General features: G+C 43.7%; 2 protein-coding genes across 3 annotated transcripts in view; one reads left to right on the forward strand and one right to left on the reverse strand.

Moving 5' to 3' along the window:
* The window catches only part of UPF2 (UPF2 regulator of nonsense mediated mRNA decay), a 67415-nt gene extending 56281 nt beyond the window's left edge, over positions 1-11134 (reverse strand). Inside the window, exons 1-3 of the mRNA XM_049814431.1 lie at positions 10835-11134; positions 4940-5319; positions 3094-3873 (exon numbers count right to left, since the gene is read on the reverse strand). Coding sequence (XP_049670388.1) covers positions 3094-3873; positions 4940-5301 — 1142 coding nt within the window. The 5' untranslated portion in view covers positions 5302-5319; positions 10835-11134. The remainder of the gene's footprint in view (positions 1-3093; positions 3874-4939; positions 5320-10834) is intronic.
* Positions 1-19725, forward strand: part of DHTKD1 (dehydrogenase E1 and transketolase domain containing 1) — a 206926-nt gene that overhangs the window by 168548 nt on the left and 18653 nt on the right. Inside the window, exons 1-3 of one of the 2 annotated variants that reach the window (XM_049814432.1) lie at positions 16421-16583; positions 18424-18579; positions 19343-19554. In XM_049814432.1, the coding sequence (XP_049670389.1) occupies positions 16427-16583; positions 18424-18579; positions 19343-19554 (525 nt within the window). In that variant the 5' untranslated portion in view covers positions 16421-16426. Of the gene's footprint in view, positions 1-16420; positions 16584-18423; positions 18580-19342; positions 19555-19725 lie in introns of those variants that run through there. The other variant, XM_049814433.1, reaches the window with a different exon arrangement.

Below are 19725 nucleotides of genomic sequence, written 5' to 3' on the forward strand. Positions count from 1 at the left end.
GGTTCAAATGCCATAGTTCCTAAAGCAGGTTGTATCATTACATTATCTTTAGGCTTTTCTTAAGCAATAAGTATACAACCACACTCTTGCCAAAAGACCCAAACATTTTATGGCATAAAAATTCCCAAACAGTTTAAGCAACGCAAATTGAAGGATATCAATCTTGGCTTTTTTCAGTTCCAGTTTAATTGTAAAACAAAAGCCATCTTTGTACACAACACATTCACAGGGTGAGCAGCAAAATCCCTTATACCTGCTCAGAACCAAAACTTGACATAGATGTCTTGCTAGAGGGCAAGCAGCAGTAACACTAGCAAAAGTTCTATTTCTTGACTCTCTTACAAAAACACACCTATATACCATGTATTACCTGCCCCTGCAAAGTAGAGCAGGAAAAATTAACAGATGAAATAACTACTAACAATTTCTAAAGTGCAGTATTTCAGTTTGGATTCAGTAAACACGTTAAGTGCCAATTCATAGCCTTGCCATGGAGACAGCTATCCATTAGGTACATATTTTAAGTTTAGAATACACCAGCAGCCTCAAACACAAGCACTGGAGCTCCGTGCTATTATTAAAAAACAAAAAAGCAAAGTGTTGTAACAACAGTACAACAGTTTCAGTTCTCAGTTTCAGTTCCCAATAGACAAGTGTTAACAAATTCAAGCAAGCTAAAGCATACTAAACAAACTCTAAGAAGCACCATTCATTTTTTAATACAATTAAAAGTACAGCATACAGTACTTATCTTACTTTATGTCACTTCAGAATTTCACAAAGTGCCACAACACAAGTTCAGCAGATCTTAAAAACATCCTTAATTTAGACAAGAGAAGGTTCTTCCATATCTAACACTCATTTTTTAAAACTCACACTAGAATTTGGGAATCAAGATTTTGCTGTGCCCTTAGCTGTGCAACCGAACAACCATCAGGTTCTACTGTCAAAGCATAACTCAAGGTAGTTTTCCTAATTATCTACTTGCATAAACCCTCGTGTGTAATAATGCTTTAATTTTATCTAAATGATTCAGCAGGTAACACAATATTAAAGCACCGTTAAGGTTAGCATATTAATTCTCATTTAACTCAACCAATCTGTACAGCTTGAGTTATTTCACTGTCACTCTCCTGACACACATAAATTCAAGAGGTATTTACCTGACAAAATATCGTAACCTAAACATATGACACTGTTGATGCACAAGAGGCAACAGTTCGCTCCCTGTTCACTTCATTGGTTCTGGAATACCAGCGGGAATAAAAGCTGTTGCTATCAGCAAAATGGATCAGGTTTCAAATATGCAGAGGACTGATTTTTTCCAACAGGATTATTGCTTTTTTAAAAAAACAAACAAACAAGCAAACAAAACCCAAAACACCCCTAAAAGCAAGCAACCAACCACAAAGTCACTTTCCCCAAATTCACAGTTTAGGAAGATTTCTGTAGTATTCACAGACTTCTTACTAGGCAAGTTTCTGCCTCTGACATCATGCCTTGCACTTCCATAGCACGCAAATGCCAAGCATCTCTGTTACAGACATGTTGTAAGCAAATAAAATTAGGCAGGAAAGTTGATGTCTTGTTTCTTTAACAGAACTTATTTCCCAACTTTTATTAAGCTGTTAAAATAAACACCTTAAAGTTCAGATAGAGATAAATAATAGAATTATCTTAATCCAGTGATAAATGCTAGCTCTTCACACTCCTTCCCCAAAACAAAGCTTTGCACCCAAGTTCATAGGGATAGTTCAAATAATAAGGTACATAAAGAGGTCTTTAGTTTGATCTACTCAAAGCAGGCTCAGTGATGACATCAGACCAGACTGCTCAGGGCTCTATCCAGTCATTTTTATCCACTTGTGCAAGTAAGCATTCAAGTATATTTCCTCTCCTACACCATTTAAGTTCTTTCTTCTTCTGGGTTCTTAACATTCTTCATATCTCTTGAAAATTTTTTTTCACTTTATTTCCTATCACACAGACTTTGTAACACTCACTTATTGAAATCCCAGCCAGAACCAATGAACCCAGAACTAATTATAATTGTGGAAGTATAAAAGTTTATACTCATTAACTTTTAAAAAACAATAACTAAGTCAGTGACATACTTCAAAGTAATAAGGTAGTTTTAGAAATAATAGTAGCTCAGAAGTCAGTTTATGGTCCTGTGAAATACAACACTTAGCTGAGACCAGATAGGACTGCAGCACAATACCCATCAGCACAATGGATCCAAGCTTAAAGCCCTGGTTCAGGAACATCAAATTTTAATGTATTCCAAGCATACATTTGGCTCTGGACTGATGTTCAGTCTTTTAATTGAAACTTGTGTCTACATACAGTAACACATTCATTTCTATCTGCCTAGAATGTTTCCAAAAGGATTTAAGAATGTGTTTTAAGACCAGCAGTTGGATTTAGGCTGGCTCTGATACTGACAATTCAGGATGCTTGAAAGAAAAGCAAACAATTATTAAACAATATGATAGTGGTAGATATTAAATTATTCAGATCTCAAAGGTGTGTATATTCATACTCTTCAATGTTAGTATTTCATACAGACATTTAAGAGCATTTGAATCAAATTGTCTATACCCTCCAACATTTTAATATATAAAGTTTGCCCCCATTAAAGCGTAAGGGATACCTTGTTAATCTAACCTAATTTTTCCTCCATACTGGTACATTAAAAAAAGTAAATAAGCCAAAGCCATTGTGGCATATGCTCCATTAGATACATGTGGGTGGAAAGGGAGAAATCAGATTGTGCCAACTGGAAAAGGACAGTACCAGCTGGGAAAGAAGCATTACTCTCAAGTTGCTTAGGGAACATCACCAAATAGAGTTAAGAGAATTAAAGCTAAAGGTCAAACATCATTTTCTTTAAAGGTATTGAAAGAGTCTGTTTGGTTTTTGCTTTTTAAGTACCCAGAGCAAATTTAGAACTTTTTTTAGATATACTGCAGAATACATTTATCTTCCACACACTGCTAACGGACTTTGTTTACAAATACTGCAACAAATCTAGGCATTTCATAAATAAACTATTTTTTTCTCCATAAATAAAAAGCAACATTCAAGTGTCACCTGTTTTGTCTTTCAATATTTTGTAGCTCCCTGTGGTCCCTTTTCAGGTGTTTGGTCAAAGACGTAAAGTATTCCTTCAACAAATTCTGGAAGGGCTGTTGTTTCTCTGGGCTAATTATTTCACTAGGAGGAAAGCTCAAGTTAAACTTCTCTGCAACAGTTTTTACTCTCCTTGGTACCAAACCAGCAATGTCATCTCCACAGTGCCGACAAAAGCTGATAACCACAGAAACGTGAGTGTGGGATTCTCGATCAGCATTAATAATATTTTTAAGCTGCTCATAGATTAAAGACAGACCTTCCTTGTCAGTGAAAATCCCAACTATTGTCAATTCTGCAATGAAACGCAAATCAGTTCTTAACTTGGTAATGTTGGGAGTCTTCTCTTCTTTCCTTGCTTCAAAATGTTTTTTCCAAGCCTGAAGTAATGAAGGAGCAAAATCAGCATAACGCTGGTGAAAGAGGGAACACAAGTGCACAGCGCAGTTCACATCTGATATTTTCAGCTTGGCTTCCACAATAGAAGCTACTGCTTCTGCAATGTATTTGCTTAAATTCAGGCTATTAAAGTCATGGGACAAGGAGTCCCTTTGTTGCTCTGTAATAGTTTTTAGCTTCTTAACAAAAGCTGTGTTCTTCTTCAGACTGGAATCCAGTCTGCTGAAGAAGTTTTCCTCAGGGCGATTGTCTGGTGCATTCTGGTTTTTGCTGCGAAGCTCTTTTCTTGCCTGATGGCGCTCCCAAGCCTCCTGATGGAGCTGATGTGCTTCCTCTTTTTCTCTAAGAGAAATACAAATTAGTCATTTTTGTTACAGAACCTTACTTTCAGGTTAACTGTTCAAAGGAAAAAAAAAGCCATAGTTGGAAACCCTCCAGTAGTTCTTAACACAGTTTCCCCTTAATATTGTATTTTTAAATATTTAACAAGTTAATCCTAGAAAGCTAAAGCATCTGCTTCATAAACTCTGTTTAACTGGAAAAGGCAAGTACTACTTGTTACAAAATGAAATTTCTCAAATATTTCTATGCAGAACATACTAGGCCCAACAGACTTAAAAATATAAACATAAAACTCCATTTACTCCAGACAGAGATGAAGCTCTTACAGAAGAGGACAACAACCTTTCAACAAGTTACTGTATTACACAATGAAGGGAAATCTCTTATTGCCAGACTACGTAAGTTACACAGAAAATTTTAAATAGGTGAAACCCATCTGTCCCAGCTAGAATTTAGCTATGATGTTGCCTCAGTCTTAGAAAGTGACATATTTCAAACACAAGAATGTCTGGACTCTTGGCTTTACTGGTCTAAAGATGTTATCTGCAACACAGTAGTACCTTTTGGCAACATACTAAGAAACACTGTCTCAGTAACACCACATACTAAACTTCCAGGTTACATTATCTGTTTGCCATCCAGGTATCAGTTCTCTATGATTGATTAAAAGAAATTACAGCCATCCCTCACAGTAGATTTGCTCTCGTTACAGTCTGTGGACCTGTTAGAGCTTGTATTCCCAGTTTTATGACACTAACGCTTCTCCATCTTAAAAGAAACTGTGCTGCTTTATTCCAGCATAGCTCTGCATTACATGGTCATCACATGGAGAACACTACCAAAACCCCGTATTGGAGACTAATGTTAACAGAGGTTAGAGTTGAAAACTCAAAACTATGCAGAAGTCATAAAGCATACTCATACTCAGCTAGCCATGTAAAATTTAGAACACTACCTACAACTTATTATAAGTAACTCAAACAGTTCATCTTTTATAATTCTGCCCACAATCCTGATAGCAGGACTACAGCACTTGGCACAATTAAACCATTAACAGACAACTTACTTCAGTTGAGCAGCTGCTTCTTCTTGCTTCTTCTTCTCTTCCTCCTCTTGTTTCTTTTTCTCCTCTTCTTCAAGCTTCTTTTTTTCTTCTTCTTCTTTCTTCTTTTGCTCTTCTTCTGCCTTTACTTTATCCTCCTCTTTTTTCTTCCGCTCCTTGTCTTCCTTTTTTCTTTTATCCTCTTCCAGTTTTTTCTTTTTATCTTCAGGAACCTTTAAAGTCTCTCTTTTCATGCCAACCTTGACATCTTCTTTTGGCTTCTCCCTGGTGCTCACTGGTCGCCTTTCACTAAATTCTTTTTCTTTATTATTTAACGGAGATTCTTTTTCTTCCATATTTGCTGGCTTTTTGCGCTCAGCTGGCATTGTGTTACCCAGGCAAGTCTGCAGAATCACAGAAAAATAAGTACTTTTAACTTGTTGTTGATATATTGGTCACTTTCATAGCCCATCCGTACTCACTTAGTTCTTAACTAAGTAAGATAATTCACAAATGCCTGACTCAGAATAAAATACAGGTTTAAGGTAAGTTTTCTTGAACTAAGGAATGGACCTAACGACAGGTAAAAACTAATCATTTTGTTAAAGTGTTACAGTGCAAAGTTGTCTCCAGCATGAATTGTGAAGTAAAAGCATCTGAAGTTTCTACAACCCGAGGAACAGAAGTTCTTGGAACAAACAGAAGTCCATCTGAAAAAAACCCCCACAACTTAATATTTATCAGCATGCACCTGTGCCTCACTGACCTTTCTACACCTCTCCTAAGAGTAGTCCCCCCTCCACTACCTCTACTTAGGATCATAGCATAATGCAGGTTAGACAAGACCTCAAGTGCTTCAACCTCCTGGTCAAAGCAGGGTCAGCTATGAGGTCAGACAAGATTGCTCTAGGCTCCAGTCTTGAAAACTGCCAAGGAGGGAGACTGCACAATGTCTCCAGCCGACCTGCTCCAATGCCAATGCCACACTGCCCTCATTGTGAAAAGCATCATCTTGCTCCCCTCTTTCCTCACCCTTCCCAAAATCTCCCCAGTCATCTCAAGCACTCTTCCACATAGCACAAGTACCAGCTGGAAGAGCATGCTGTGCTAAGATGTACACACAAACCTCCCTGCCAGCAGGACAAATGGAAATAATAGTAGAAAGGCTACAATTATCAGGAGTTACTAAAGGCTCCAGTTTGTATCTCTTCCTACTGAACCAATGCTTTTCTGGGGACTTGTATGAGGTTTGGCATCTTTAGGGTTTCTAGCCCTCTAAGCTTTAGTTTCATTTGGCTAAGGATACAAAAAATAACATATATTGAACAAGAAAGGGTAGAATCACAGAATAATTTAGATCAGAAGGAAACCATGGAGGCCACCTAGTTCAATCCCTTCCTCAAAGCAGGTCCAACCACCTCGGGGACTTGGCTAGCTAAGTTTTGAATATCTCCAAGGTCAGAGATGCAATGGCCCCCTCTGTGCCCCTGTTCCAGCACCTGAATAACTACACTGTGGAAAAAGTTTTTCCCAATACCATCCTGGAATTTGCTGTGCCCCATCTTGTGTCCGTTTCTTTTCATCCTATCCCTGTACAGCTTTGAGAAGAACCCAGCTCCATCTTCTCTATACTGTCCTGTTCGGTTGCTCTAGACAGTAATAAGACTTCCCCCCTCTTCTTACAGATTAAGAAACTGAGCTCTCTCAGTCTCTCTTCAGATACCATGTCCCCTAGCCTCCTAATGGTCTTCGTGGCCCTCCAGTGGACTTGCTCCAGCATGTCAATGCCTTTCTTGGAACAGAGAATCTACAGCTGGATATGGTGTCCAGATGCAGTTTTGTAAGTACCAAATAGAGGGGAAGACTCGCCTTCCTCAACCTGCTGGGTGGGTAACTGTTGCTACTACAGTCTAGAATGCAGCTGGCCTTGATGCAAGGGCATTCTGCTGACTCAGGTCCAGGGTCAGATAGGGCCAGACAGGACTGAAAGAGGCAGTTAGAACCACCTAAGCCTTATTTACTTCAGGCTAAATTAATTTCTTAAAACAAAAAATAACTTTCACATGTTTATGTGCTTCAAGTTAAATACATATATAAGTGGGACTGATGGGACACAATTGCACTGGATACCTCCTAAAGAACCATCACTTAGTTTCTATTAGTAACGCCAGTTTGATTCCGAATTGTCACCCTTACTTTTGCCTTTCTAACATTTTACTCAGACTGGATGATGAAAATATGCTAGATTGACATAGTTCCTGCATCTGCTTAACAAAGTGGTTAAGACGACACTTGCATTCCAATCTAATGCGGTGCAATTCTAGTATTACTTTTAACTATTTTGAAAGATATTTAAAAATAACACATCACACTAATGAAAATCTCTGTTTCTAAGTATTCCACATTGCCTCCCCCACCTCCCAAACAATAAAATGATAGATTCATATACTGACGATCCCATACGGAACACTGCATTACAATTTAAGATGCTTCTCCAGGTCTTCTGGAAAAAAAAAAATGTTTGCAAAAATTCACAGTATATTCAGATATGGGCAGTGACAGCTTACTAATGGAGGACCTATTCAGGACTTGGCCTCTTTCATAGCAGTTGGCAACAGCACCAATGAAGAAATGTTTCTGACGCCGATTTATGGAAGTGAGACCAATCAAATCAGCATTGCTTAAACAAGTATATCAAATTTGGCTCCCTAATGCATGTCTACAACTAAAAGGTTTCACAGCTCAACATCTCAGAACTACGTGAATTTCAAAACCACTGATCTATATCATCTTAAAACAGTATTATTATGAAATCAGTACTTAACCAAGAGGGAGGGGTGGGGGAATCCACAAAACCCAAACAAATAAGCATCCCCCCAAGCCCCTTCATTTTAAAGGTCTGAACTAATTTTTCTATCTCTGTAAGCCAGTTAAGTGGGACCTGTTTCTCACAGATTCATTTGGGAGATACAAATCCTCTACATATTCTGTTTCAAATTCAACAATAACTATTTATTAATCTTTTCTCACTACAAATCCACTCTGGGAATTCCATCAGTTTGAGACAGCTAACCTATCTCACCATTTTTAACAAAACAGGTTTGAAAGGGAAGCTTTTAGCATTTAAAACCACTGTAGTACCTTACTAGTAAGATTAGGTCTATTAGAACATTGCGTAAGACTCTCCATTAATTGTATTAAAATGTTTTTCACCAATAAGTCTATTAAACAAAATAAAAAACAGAGTAACACTTTTTTAAAAAAAGTGTTAGATTGTGAGAGATAATAAATTGGGAGCTAAATTTAAAAGGAAAACATTGGGTTGAGTAAAGAAATGCTGGAAAAGCATGTCACAGTTCCAATACTCCAGCTTTTATCTTTGTCCCTCACCTGCTGTTAGTAGGGTAATTCAATTACAATTTGGAAAAACAAACAAACAAAACGAAATATCCAGCTACACATGTAACTTTTAACACAGTCACTTATCAAAATAATTACAGTACTCAAACTCTTATTAATAAATTTAGAAACTCAGAATTCTGTTTTAAAGATATCTGACATTTGCTTGTACAAAAGCAAAATAGAGAAGATGGGATGAAAAGAAAAGGGATGGAGCATAATCAGGTACATTGTGATTTTGACCACAAGACAGTATTATCTGCTTTCCCCCCCCCCGCCATGAACACCGGTGACCAAGAAAACCCCCAACAATCTAGTTTATAATAGATTTCTGTCCTGCATCACAGAATACATATGTTACAATACTCCTCACCACCTGCTACATATATACCTCATTTCACAAACCCTTCTGATCGCACTGCCAGCTCATTTATGTCTACCAACCATTGATGGCAGGAGGCAGGCAGTGCGGTTGCTGCCTCCAAGCTATACACAGACTGATTCACTGGTCAGCACACAAGTGTCAGCTAACATCACAGACAAAAACAGAACTGTCCACTGAGCATATGCTATCACCCTTCCCTCAGTAAGAATGTTAATTTAGACTTTGTTACTTTTCCTCAGCTGCCAGTCATCACAAGATCCCTAGAATGTTTATACCTTCCAAACATCTGCCTAATTTGACTGAAACTGGCTGAAAGGTTCAAAAGTTGGGGAAAGTGGAGAGAAATGGAAACAGGCAGCAGGCTCACCTGGGTCTCATTTCCCTAGGAAATAAGGCTGAAGATACACAGTTTGGTCCAGATTAAGGGAATGATAAGGAAACATGAAGAGAAACTTAATCACTAAGAGAAATTCTATTTAATACCTAACGTTTATGTGAATGTACTGATGAAAAGGCATGACAATGACATGAATTTCATAAGCCAACAGATAGGAAGAACCAGCGCTCACAGCTGAAAATTAGAGAGGATGGAGAAGATGGATACAAGACAAGTGTCCATATGCTTTTGGACTCTTGGCAGTCCGTTTCTGTAGTGACATTTAGATGCTTTAACACTCTATCTTCTTAGTTTCATCACTTACAGATGCTATTTTTCCAAGGAAAACTATTTCTCTTTGTTTGTCCACTATTTGACCTACCTTAACTCATTCTTAATTAATAAATTTTTTACTGTACCTGAATTTCTACAAAGTTTTTTTCATACCAATCCTGGAATTTGAAAAACTGATGGGATTCAGTTCACGATACTCTAGGCTTAGAAACTTAAGAAATAGGTCTTGAAATACGCAAGCAACATTTATGAAAAAACACCTATTTACTCTCTAGGAAACCAAAGATTCATATAAGGTATTCAGCATCATTAATCTAGTCACCACTGAGAATGAAAGGATAAACATCAACACCTTGGTCTGATATGCTTAAATCCTCCCAAATCAATAAAACCAGCCTATTGTCACAGACTGAAGTACCTTGAACCAGAATCTTAATCCTTGCAAACACAAGCGTGGGGGGGGAAACATGGCTTTACTAAACTAAGCATATTTAGATTTTTCACATGCTCTTTTTACTGCTACTGGAAATTAAACTGATCCCATAAACATTCCTTTATGCAGCTACTGTATTACCAAAGAGATAAGGGAGACAAAGAGCGCAGGCAAGATGTCCCACTTCTGACCAGCTGAAAAACCTCAAAGAGCAACAACTTTCTCCATCGTTACAAGTCAGAGCACCAACAAATTAAAAGTTCCACGAATTGAAATGCAATTAAGGTTTCTCTTAAGATAAGGGAAGGAACATAAGAAAAACAGCACGGTCAATCAGAGGACAGTAAACTTAACCACAAGTTTTGAAAGATGAGACACACAGCAAGGCAGGAAATTATAGCGCACAGAAGTCCCCCCTACACACCGGCAGGGAAGGCAGGCCTGCCTAACCAGCCGGGCAGTTTTACTTTCGATTCCATACCTCCCGGATAAAGTGTTTTGCCGTCAGACCTGCAGGCACACGCTTTTCACCGGGAAAAAGCGGTCTACGGACGAGTCACTAAATATACGCGGGGCAAAAGACTTCCCAGCTAACAGCCCTCCCCGCTTCCACCAGGACGCCCCTACACATGTCAATCCACGTACGCAGGCTCTCCAACAACCCAGCCGCCTTCTCGGGCTCTGCCTTCCCCGCTCGCACCCGCCAGCCCCAGAAAAAAAAACAACACCCACCTGCCCCTCTCCCTGCCACCGCCCCCCCCCCCCCGTACCCTGCAGGCTCCCTCACCCTACCCCTGCCTTCTTTTTCTTCTTGTTCTTCCTCACCCTCACAGCCCCCGCTGCCCCGGGACGCCTCAGCCCCGGGGACACCCCCCACCCCCCGCCCGCCTTCCACAGGCCCCTGCGCCCTGCCCCCCTCCCCCCCCGGGCCCTCTTCCCCACACACCAGGGGCGCCGCCCCACCCTCCGGGCCGCCCGCCGTCTCCCCCCAACGGCTGCCGCGCCCGCCGCCCCCCGCCTCAGGCCCGCTACCTCCGCCCGGTGCGGACATGGGCCCGGCCTCCCGGCGAGCGCCGACTCCTCCGCCCGCTGCGGCCCCCTCCCCGGCGCGCGAGGCCCCCTCGGCTCTTCTCCCCTCACGACGCCCGCCGCGCTCCCTTGCCGGGTCGCCCGCCGCTCTGCCTGACCGACAGCACCGCCCCGACCGAGCCGGCGACGCCCGCCCCGCGACGCCCAGGCGCGATAGAAAGGGCGGCGTCGCCTAACCGCGACGTCGTCCCGGCGAGCGGCTGCTCGGCGAGCGGTGTTTCCCGACGGGTTGGGGGTCAGGCAGCGCGGGGGACAGCCCCGGGCGGGGTCCTGACGGCGGGCGGGCGGCCGGCCCTGCTCGGGTTACCGGGAGGCTGCGGAGGCGGAAGTGGCGGCGGGGGGGGAGGGAACGTCGGCGGCGCGTCCCTCACAGCGGCGCGGGGAGGAGGAGGAAGGAAGGAAGGGGAAGAGGAGGAGGAAGGGGAAAGGGGGAATGGGCCGTGAATGGCGCTTCCTTGGCGGCCCCAGCGCACGATTCACCTTGTCGCCCCGCGTGACCTCACTCCCGTGACGTGCCTCTGGCCGTGAGGCGTCACGCCGCGTCACGCGTAGTCGTCATGCCAAGGGTGGCCTTTTCGGAGGGCACCCGGCACGGCGCTGCCTGATCCGTTCCGCTGTCCCCGCGGTAAACTACTGGGGGGTAACAGTGACATAGTATCGAGTTACTACGTGACCGATGACTTAACGGGTGTCGCCTGTTGCGTTTTGTGGCCTAAATCTGGTATCTCCCACCCTCCCGTCCTGCCCGTATTCTTGTCGGGACACCCGGCGGCATTTTCCAGCGGTAAATTCAGTTGCACAAAACTTCCCCGTGTGTTTGAAACGCTCGCCGTCTGCGTGTCTGGGCATGGTGTCAGCTGTTGGGCGACGCTGAAGTCGCCCGAGCTGGAAAATGCTGGCGCAACCCTGAATTTCAGAGCGCAAATCTGGTATTTTTAGAATCCGGATTCTTAAGGATCAAGGTTTCTGATAGAAGCTTTTTCTTGGGTACGGGAAAGTGTTTACGCCCCTACGGACTGAGAACAAGCAAACGCAAGTACTTGGCCGTGACAGCAGGCGCGGGCCTGGATGTGCGTAATGAGATCATTCAGCTGTTAAAGCCACCTTTTATTCAGAAGCAAGAGTCAGCCCAAATACAAGACTCTGTTTACTGATGCAGAGTTTTAGGTATCCTCTGCCAACTGGTACAGGACTAGACAGGTTGGGTTTTTTTTTCTCCAGGAAAGAACTCTCCTCCCTGTTGTTTAACTTCATTGCTCATTTTGCAGACACATCTAAAAACCTCTTTTCTGGAAAAGTTTGAAAGGACAAAGTCATGCTCGTTATTTACACAGATCATTCAAGCGTACCTGCTACAGAAAGATTTCATTTACTTGCCTAAATGTCTTGAGTTACCAGGTTGATTTAACTGATTCACTAGAAGGGAGAAGATCCATGTGCTAAACAGAGAAAAAAAGGGGTTAAATGGGGAGGGTAACTCCATATTAGTGTTGGTACTTTATTTTCCAAAGGCACCAATCCTGTAGCCTGTCAGTGGATGCCTCTGAATTAGTCTTTTTTAGGTCTTGTTTGAAAAGGCAGACTCGGCGTTATATTAGGCTTAATTATCAGTTTCAGTGACATTACGTCAAGACATGTTGGCTTATTTTCTTTTGAAGCACGATATTGCTGCCTTTTCTAACATGAATAAAATGCACTATCTCTACAATTTTGAAAGGAAACAAAAGCTCCTTCTGCATTTATATCACATGCCCCCACAGCTACAACTACACTGGAACTATCTTTTGTAAAGACCATGCAAGTAAATCTTGTGCTACCTTTGACTGATAGCTCGGAAAGCTTTTCCTTATAAAGTACCCGTTTCATTTGTGTACATACTGATCAAGTTTTCCTACTAACTTAGCGAAAACAAAAACAAGTAGATCTCACTTCCTGAGTCTCATATATAAACCATGTATTTCATTTTTTTTAACTCCTGAAGCTCTTCTTCTTAACATTTTCAGTATGTTTCCTCAACTACTGGCATCAAACACGCACACAGTATTCAGAGAGGAATCATAGTTGTGCCAAATACTGGCCTAATGTAGAATCTGTAGGTGTACTCAGTATTTCCGTGTAGCCACATCCAGAAAATGATCTTTTTTGCCAGGTGAGCTGATACTGACATAACTATTTTAGACCCATCTGTTTCATTCCCATGATTTTTGGAGATAATTTATAGTCACCATTTCCTAGAAAGGAGCTACATTTTAGTGCATATAGTCTTTCAAGGTGTACAAGCTTGCATCTCATCCTGTTAAAATAAATCACATTTGCTTATGTCCAGTCCATCTTGGCACTCAGATCCAAGATAATCTCTCTTCACCACGTTCCTCCAGCTGACAAACTTTGTCAGGACTTACTTCATGAGCAGTTTTCTCAGGCTGATATAACTACTAAAATGGCAAGAATCCCTTTAGAAATACTCCCAGCTGATGATGATTTTCTATTTAAAATATTGCAAGTTTAGATCTTCTAGATAGTCGGCTGCATACTATTTAGTATATGCAACCTTGATTTTGAAGCATTTCTAGTTTTCTTAGCCAGAACATCAGGTAGTACTGAATCAACCTCACACAGGACTCTTCTCTAGGACAGGCTCTCTGTGCCAGAAGAGCCAGACCAGGAGAGTTCCCTTGCAGAGCCAGAGCGTATGCCCTTAGCAGCGGTGTTTCAGTGGCACAGGTACCACTTTCTCACATTTAGACATGAAGCAAAGTCAATAAAACCTTTTATTGACCTAGATATAGTTACAGCAAGGCTTTTTCCATGTGTAATCATGTCCTACGCAAGATGATTATGCTGGCAAAAGTCTGCAAAGTACTTTAAATCTTTATTAACTGAATTCTGAATCACAGAAAAAACCCAGCAAGTTGACTTGACAAGGTATATATTCCATATACCCATGCCTAGACTTGATTAAACCTGTAACTGAACCTGTATGTACAAATATTCCATTACTTCTCCAAGATCCACATTGTGTGACTGAACCATCTCACTTAGTCCTTTTTAACTTTGGAAGATTTTTAATGTTCAGACCTATTCCTGTCAGTGCTAATTGGGAAATACTCAACTAACCCTCTATCTGCTTTAAAGCAAAACCACACTGATATCTGCTATTTGACTGATATTTGCTTAAGAACTGTAGAAAAGTATTTCATCATCATGCGATCTGCCTGCAACATTTGTCTTTTTCGCCAAGCACAGAATGGAAATATTTAACTGTATCAACCTTTTCTGTCTCTCTGCTGTCAACTCCACAAAATCATGGAATGTTGCAACGTTATTTTCAAGGTTCCTTTGTTCTAATATGCATTGAAAAAATCAATATTCAAAGCCACATTTCTCCTACACTTTATTCTGTTGGCCACATGTCAGCTGTCCTATAGCTATATCCTTTTGCCTTCTTTGCAGTGTTAAAGGTCAGTCACTTTTATTTTTCTCCCAAATTGGCTTTTATAAATCTGCATAAAACCAACCATACAGGCCTCCAGGAACACAAGTGGCCCCTCTGCAAGAACTGTGAACATCATAAAATCCCTGGCCAACTGTGGTGTCATGACCAATTCAGTTGCAAAATCCAGTTCCACCTGTTCCAAAAGCATATAACCACGGTTTGATTTGAAGAAAAAATACTTTTTGATTTCTCCATTGTGAAGGCAATCTACAAAGGAGATTCATGAGCACAACCAAGCCTATGGTAAGGTAACTTGCCAGTTCCCCTCCTGCCTCCCAGGCCTGCATTCACTAACTGTTGGGTGACTGAATGATTATCAGAAGTGAGTTTTGCTGTGAAGTATGCGTGGGTTCCCCCTGCCACCCCCGGGTCCCGAGATGCAGTGCAGCTGTGTCATTTTCCACAAAATTGCACAGGATCGCATAAAGGTTGAGGTTGGAAGGGACCTGTGGAGGTCATCTGGTCCAACCCCTCTGCTCAAGCAGGGCCACTCACAGCTGGTCAGCCAGGACCATGTCCAGCCAGCTTCTGAGTATCTCCAAGGACGGAGACTCCACCACCTCCCTGGGTAACCTGTGCCATTGCTCGGTCACCCCGGTGGTGACAAAGTGTTTCCCGATGTTCAGAGGGAACCTCCAGTGTTTCAGTGTGGGCCCGTTGCCTCTGGTCCTGTCGGTGGGCACCACTGAAAAGAGCCTGGCTCTCTTCTCCTCTTGGCACCCTCCCTTCAGGTATTTATACACATTAATAAGATGCTCCTGAGCCTTCTCTTCTCCAGGCTGAACAGTCCCAGCTCTCTCAGCCCTTCCTCATGTGTGAGGTGCTCTAGTCCCTTCGTCATCTTCATGGCCCTTCATTGGACTCTCTCCAGTATGTCTGTCTTGTACTGGAGAGGCCAGAACTGGACACAGTACTTCAGGTGTGTCCTCAGCCAGTGCCGAGTAGAGGGGACCTGCTGGCAATACTTTATCTAACGCAGCCCAGGACACCCTTACCCTTCTTTACTTCACGGGTACAATTGCTGGCTCCTCTTCAACTCGGTGTCCACCAGGACCCCCAGGTCCTTTACTGCCAAGCTGCTGTCCAGCCAGGTGGCCCCGAGCACGTGCTGGTGCCTGGGGCTCTTCCTCCCCAGGTGCAGGACTTTGCACCTCTCCTTGTAGAACTCCATGATGTTCCTGTTGGCCCATTTCTCCAGCCTGTTGGGGTCCCTCTGGGTGGCAGCATGACCCTCTGGTGTATCAGCCACTCCTCCCAGTTTCATTTCATCTGCAGACTTTCTGAGGGTACACTTTGCCCCATCATCCAGATAATTAATGAAGATGTTCAACAGGACTGGACCCACAACAGACCGCTGAGGTACACCACTAGTTACCAACCTCCATCCAGACTTTGCACCATTGGTCACCACCCCCTGGACCAGCCATTCAGCCGGTTTTCAACCCACCTCCCTGTCTGCTCATCCAGCCCGCGCATCAACAGCTTGTCTGTCAGGATCTCATGGTGACAGCGTCAAAGGCCTTGGAAGTCCAGGTAGACAGTATCCCCCGCTCTCCCCTCATCCGCCAGGTCAGTCGCTTCGTTCTAAAGTTCATCAAGTTGGTCAAGCGTGGTGAAGCCATGCTGACTACTCCTGATGACTTTCTTGTCCTAAACATGTTCGAAAATGGTTGGCAGGCACCTGAAAACTCGAGACGAAGCTTTCGGATTTTGTTAAAACTTCCTTTCTCTATAAGTCGTGTCTTTTTTTGGCGGGTTTTCCAGAGGCGATGAGGCTACTATGTCTTTCCCCAGTCTAACCGCCATCCAGCACACCGCATGCACAAGACGAAGCCCTGACACGTTTCAGCAGGGACTGTTTAATTGGAAATTGAGGCAGGACGCTCAGGTTGACAGCACGTACCCGCGGCCGCCCTACCGACCGCCCCGCCGACGCCGCCTCACGCCTGAGGCGGCGGGGCGGGAAGCGGCGGCCCCACCCCGCGCGGGGGCGGGGGCGGCGGCGGGGCCGGCGGTTGGCGCTCGGCAGCGCGGCGGCCATGGCGGCGGCGGGGAGCGTCGTTCGCTGCGCTCTGTGGAGGGGCGGCCTGCGGCGCTGGTACCGCACCGAGCGGGGCGTTTACGGCTACAAGCCGCGGAAGGCGGCCAGCGGACGATCGGCGGAGCCGCGCGGCGCCGGAGCGAGCGGTAAAGCAGGTCGGACAGCCCTCCCTTCCCACCGGGCTGGGCTGAGGGGAGGGCGGCGGAGGGGGGGGCTGCCCCGGGAGACGCGGTGGCGGAGGGTGGGCTGCTCGGCCCGCCGCGGCGAGGGAGGGCCGGGTCCGGCGGCGGGGGCTCTAACTCGGCAGCCCCGCGGTCCCCTGAGGGAGGCGACGGCCCCGCGGGCGCTGAGGGGCCCAAAGTCCGAGGGCGTCGAAGCGTCGGTCCGAGGCGCTTTCTGTGCCGTTGCGGTTGCCTTCGGGAGTGCCGGCCGGAGCCGCCGCCTCCCCTCGGGGCTCCTGGCGGGTTTTCAGTGGCCGTGAGGCAGAGCTCGCCCTCTCCGCTCGGCGGAGGCTCCCCGGGAAGCCTGCCGGTACTCTGCCCGGCTCCACGGGCGAAAGTGACTGTGAGTGCAACGAGTGCTGAAGTTACGTTAGTGAACGCCAGCGTGTAAAATTCCCTGTGCCGTGCGCCTGTGATTTCCCTTTTTTATATCGTATGGCTAAGTACGGGTAACTCTCTCCTGTAGCAATAACTGTGAAGCTTTTAGCTCAGATTTATAGTGCAGAAGAATAATTTCAAGCAGAAGACTCTCTGGAGGTAGGAGTATCGTTCGTGCAGTAACACCTCGGGAGACTCCGGTAGGAATTAAGCCTGTTGCGTAGAAGCAGGAGTGAAACTGGTTTTTTTAGCTCCTGGACACCGAGTCCCATCACTAAGTAGCCTCCTCGTTAAGCAAGGAAAGGGTTAATATATTTTTACGTTACATTTTAAAAATCACTTTTAAATGGCTTTCTTGCTGAGAGTGTTGTGGGAGATGTTAGGGTTATGTCCTTCTGTTGTAGAACCTGTTAAGAGAAAAGGACTTGTTTTGAATGGGCCAGCTGTGTGAAAGTAATAGCTGGAGCTGGGTGCCGGCAATGGAAATATTAATGTCAGAGAAATAACTTTGTTAAATGGTCTCAGAAATTGCATTGTTTTGGAAAATGAAAGTCTTCAGACCTGAATACTGTCAGCACAGTGTCTTTATCAGGGCAACCCCCCTACCCCCCACCCATTGGAAATGCATTATAGACTGGTTCGTATCATTAATTCGTAGCAGATTCTGCTTGCAGTACATTCTATTGGTTTGCAATTTATTGATCTGGTCTGTGGCATGTGCGCAATGACAGTAATGTTGTGTGTGTGACCTTTCAGCGGGTCCAGTTTTGCTTATGTCAATAATCTTTTGACCTCGATGCAAAATGCCTGCAACACTGTGTTGCTGGTGTCTGCTGCAAAACATGTTCGCATATTTGAATTTTTAGTATGTCTGGCTCAGCACAGGCACAACAGTCTGCACATGCTGTTGGCTAGTGGCTCCTGCAGACACAGAAGATTTTGAAGTCGTAGGACCTGAATTATTGTTAAGACCCTATCTTCCTGTCATTCCAGCAAGGAACAGGGAAGCACAAGTGGTATGATTTGATTTGGCTGAGGAAATAAGACTTGCGCACTGGTACCGTTCCATTCTCAAGTTGGACATACCTGTTGTTGTAAAGAGATTCAAAGCAAAATGAAATAGCTTTGCCTGTGTTTACAGGAGCCTAACCGTGAGGGGAGCCATGGGAGAAATCATTAAAAAAACAAATTGTTTGAAAATTTGGTGGTTGACAAGATTTAGGAGTTTGATGACGGGAGCTGTTGTGGGGTGATATGGTGAAAACAACTGCTTAGAAAAATCAGCTTTCCAGCCAGAACCTTGATGATTACGGACAGAATACTCCTGTGTTAGTGCTATAAATGGATTAAATGTGAGCACATGTGCGATACTGTTCTGCTTTCTTTTTGGTTTTAGTTGACCATGGTCTTGCTCGTTTAATAACTGCATATGCTGAACATGGCCACAAAGCAGCCAAAATAAACCCACTGTTTGCTGGCCAAGCTGTTATGAACATGGTACCTGAAATCCAAGAGTTGGCAGAAGTTCTTCAAGGGCCTCTCATTACTACAGGTAAGTCTGCAGCCTTATCACGGCAAATTGTCTTCACAGGTGATTTATTAAGAGGCTGTGACCGCTGCAGAAGAGCCAGATATTGAGTGGCGGTTCAATCAGTAATGAACTGTTGGACGGAAAATTGTTAACTTCAGCCTGCTTACATGTTTGTTGCAGAAATCGTCGTGTAATGAGTTGCTACCTTCTAGCATCTTTGGAAACCATGAAAATCTTTACTTGTTCTTACAACTACTGAGGTTATACATTAATTTCTTGTGTTGCTGTAACATTCTATGATTTAGCATAATACTTAACACTGTAGTGAAGCTGCCAGAGCACTGGGGCAGAAGTCAAGACTTGTCTTTTCTTGGATGTCTTTGACTCTTGCTGTGGCCTTGAACAAAGGAGGGTCTCTATGCTTTATTTTCTCCATCGGCCAAACAGGTGCTTATTTACTTGTGATGCAGCTGGGATTGGAGCTCATCTCTCTGAGCCACAAGATACTGAGTGCTATACTGAGTCACAAAAACAGTGACTTTGTGTCATTCATGGTAAACTCAGGAAGGCATTTTGAGCACCTTACAAATAAGCATGAGGCTCTCAATAACACTGAAGTGTGCTTATAAAAAGTGTTCTTTAGTTTTGTCTTTAAATGCAGGAAAAGAAGGCAAGATATGAATTTGTACTCTCAAAATGTTAATATAATTGCAAGACAACAGTTTAGGTCTTGGTGCTTCCCCCTCCTCCCCCAAAGAGGCTAATAACATTTATTTCCCACCAGGGCTTCTAAATATGGGAAAAGAAGAGGCTTCCGTAGAGGATGTGTTGGCTTACCTTGACCATATATACTGCGGGCATATTTCCATAGAAACAAGCCAGCTTCCAACTTTGGAAGAGAGAGAATGGTTTGCTAGAAGATTTGAAGAGCTAAAACAAGAGGCATTTACACCTGAAGAAAAAAAGTACTTGTGCAAACTGATGTTGGAGTCCCAGGTACCTTGTTCACTATTGTTGGATTGTAATAGAGCTGTGGAGTCTGTCATGAACCCTTTACTGCTCCAGACATTATTCATGCAGAAAAAGAACAATCGCTACCCTGAAAGGCCTTGACAGCGTGCAAGAGGAAGAAGTACAAGGTTTTGCCTGAAAAAATGCAATACACAA

The sequence above is a fragment of the Accipiter gentilis genome, chromosome 11, assembly GCF_929443795.1.
Source record: "Accipiter gentilis chromosome 11, bAccGen1.1, whole genome shotgun sequence".
Lineage (NCBI taxonomy): Eukaryota > Metazoa > Chordata > Aves > Accipitriformes > Accipitridae > Astur > Astur gentilis.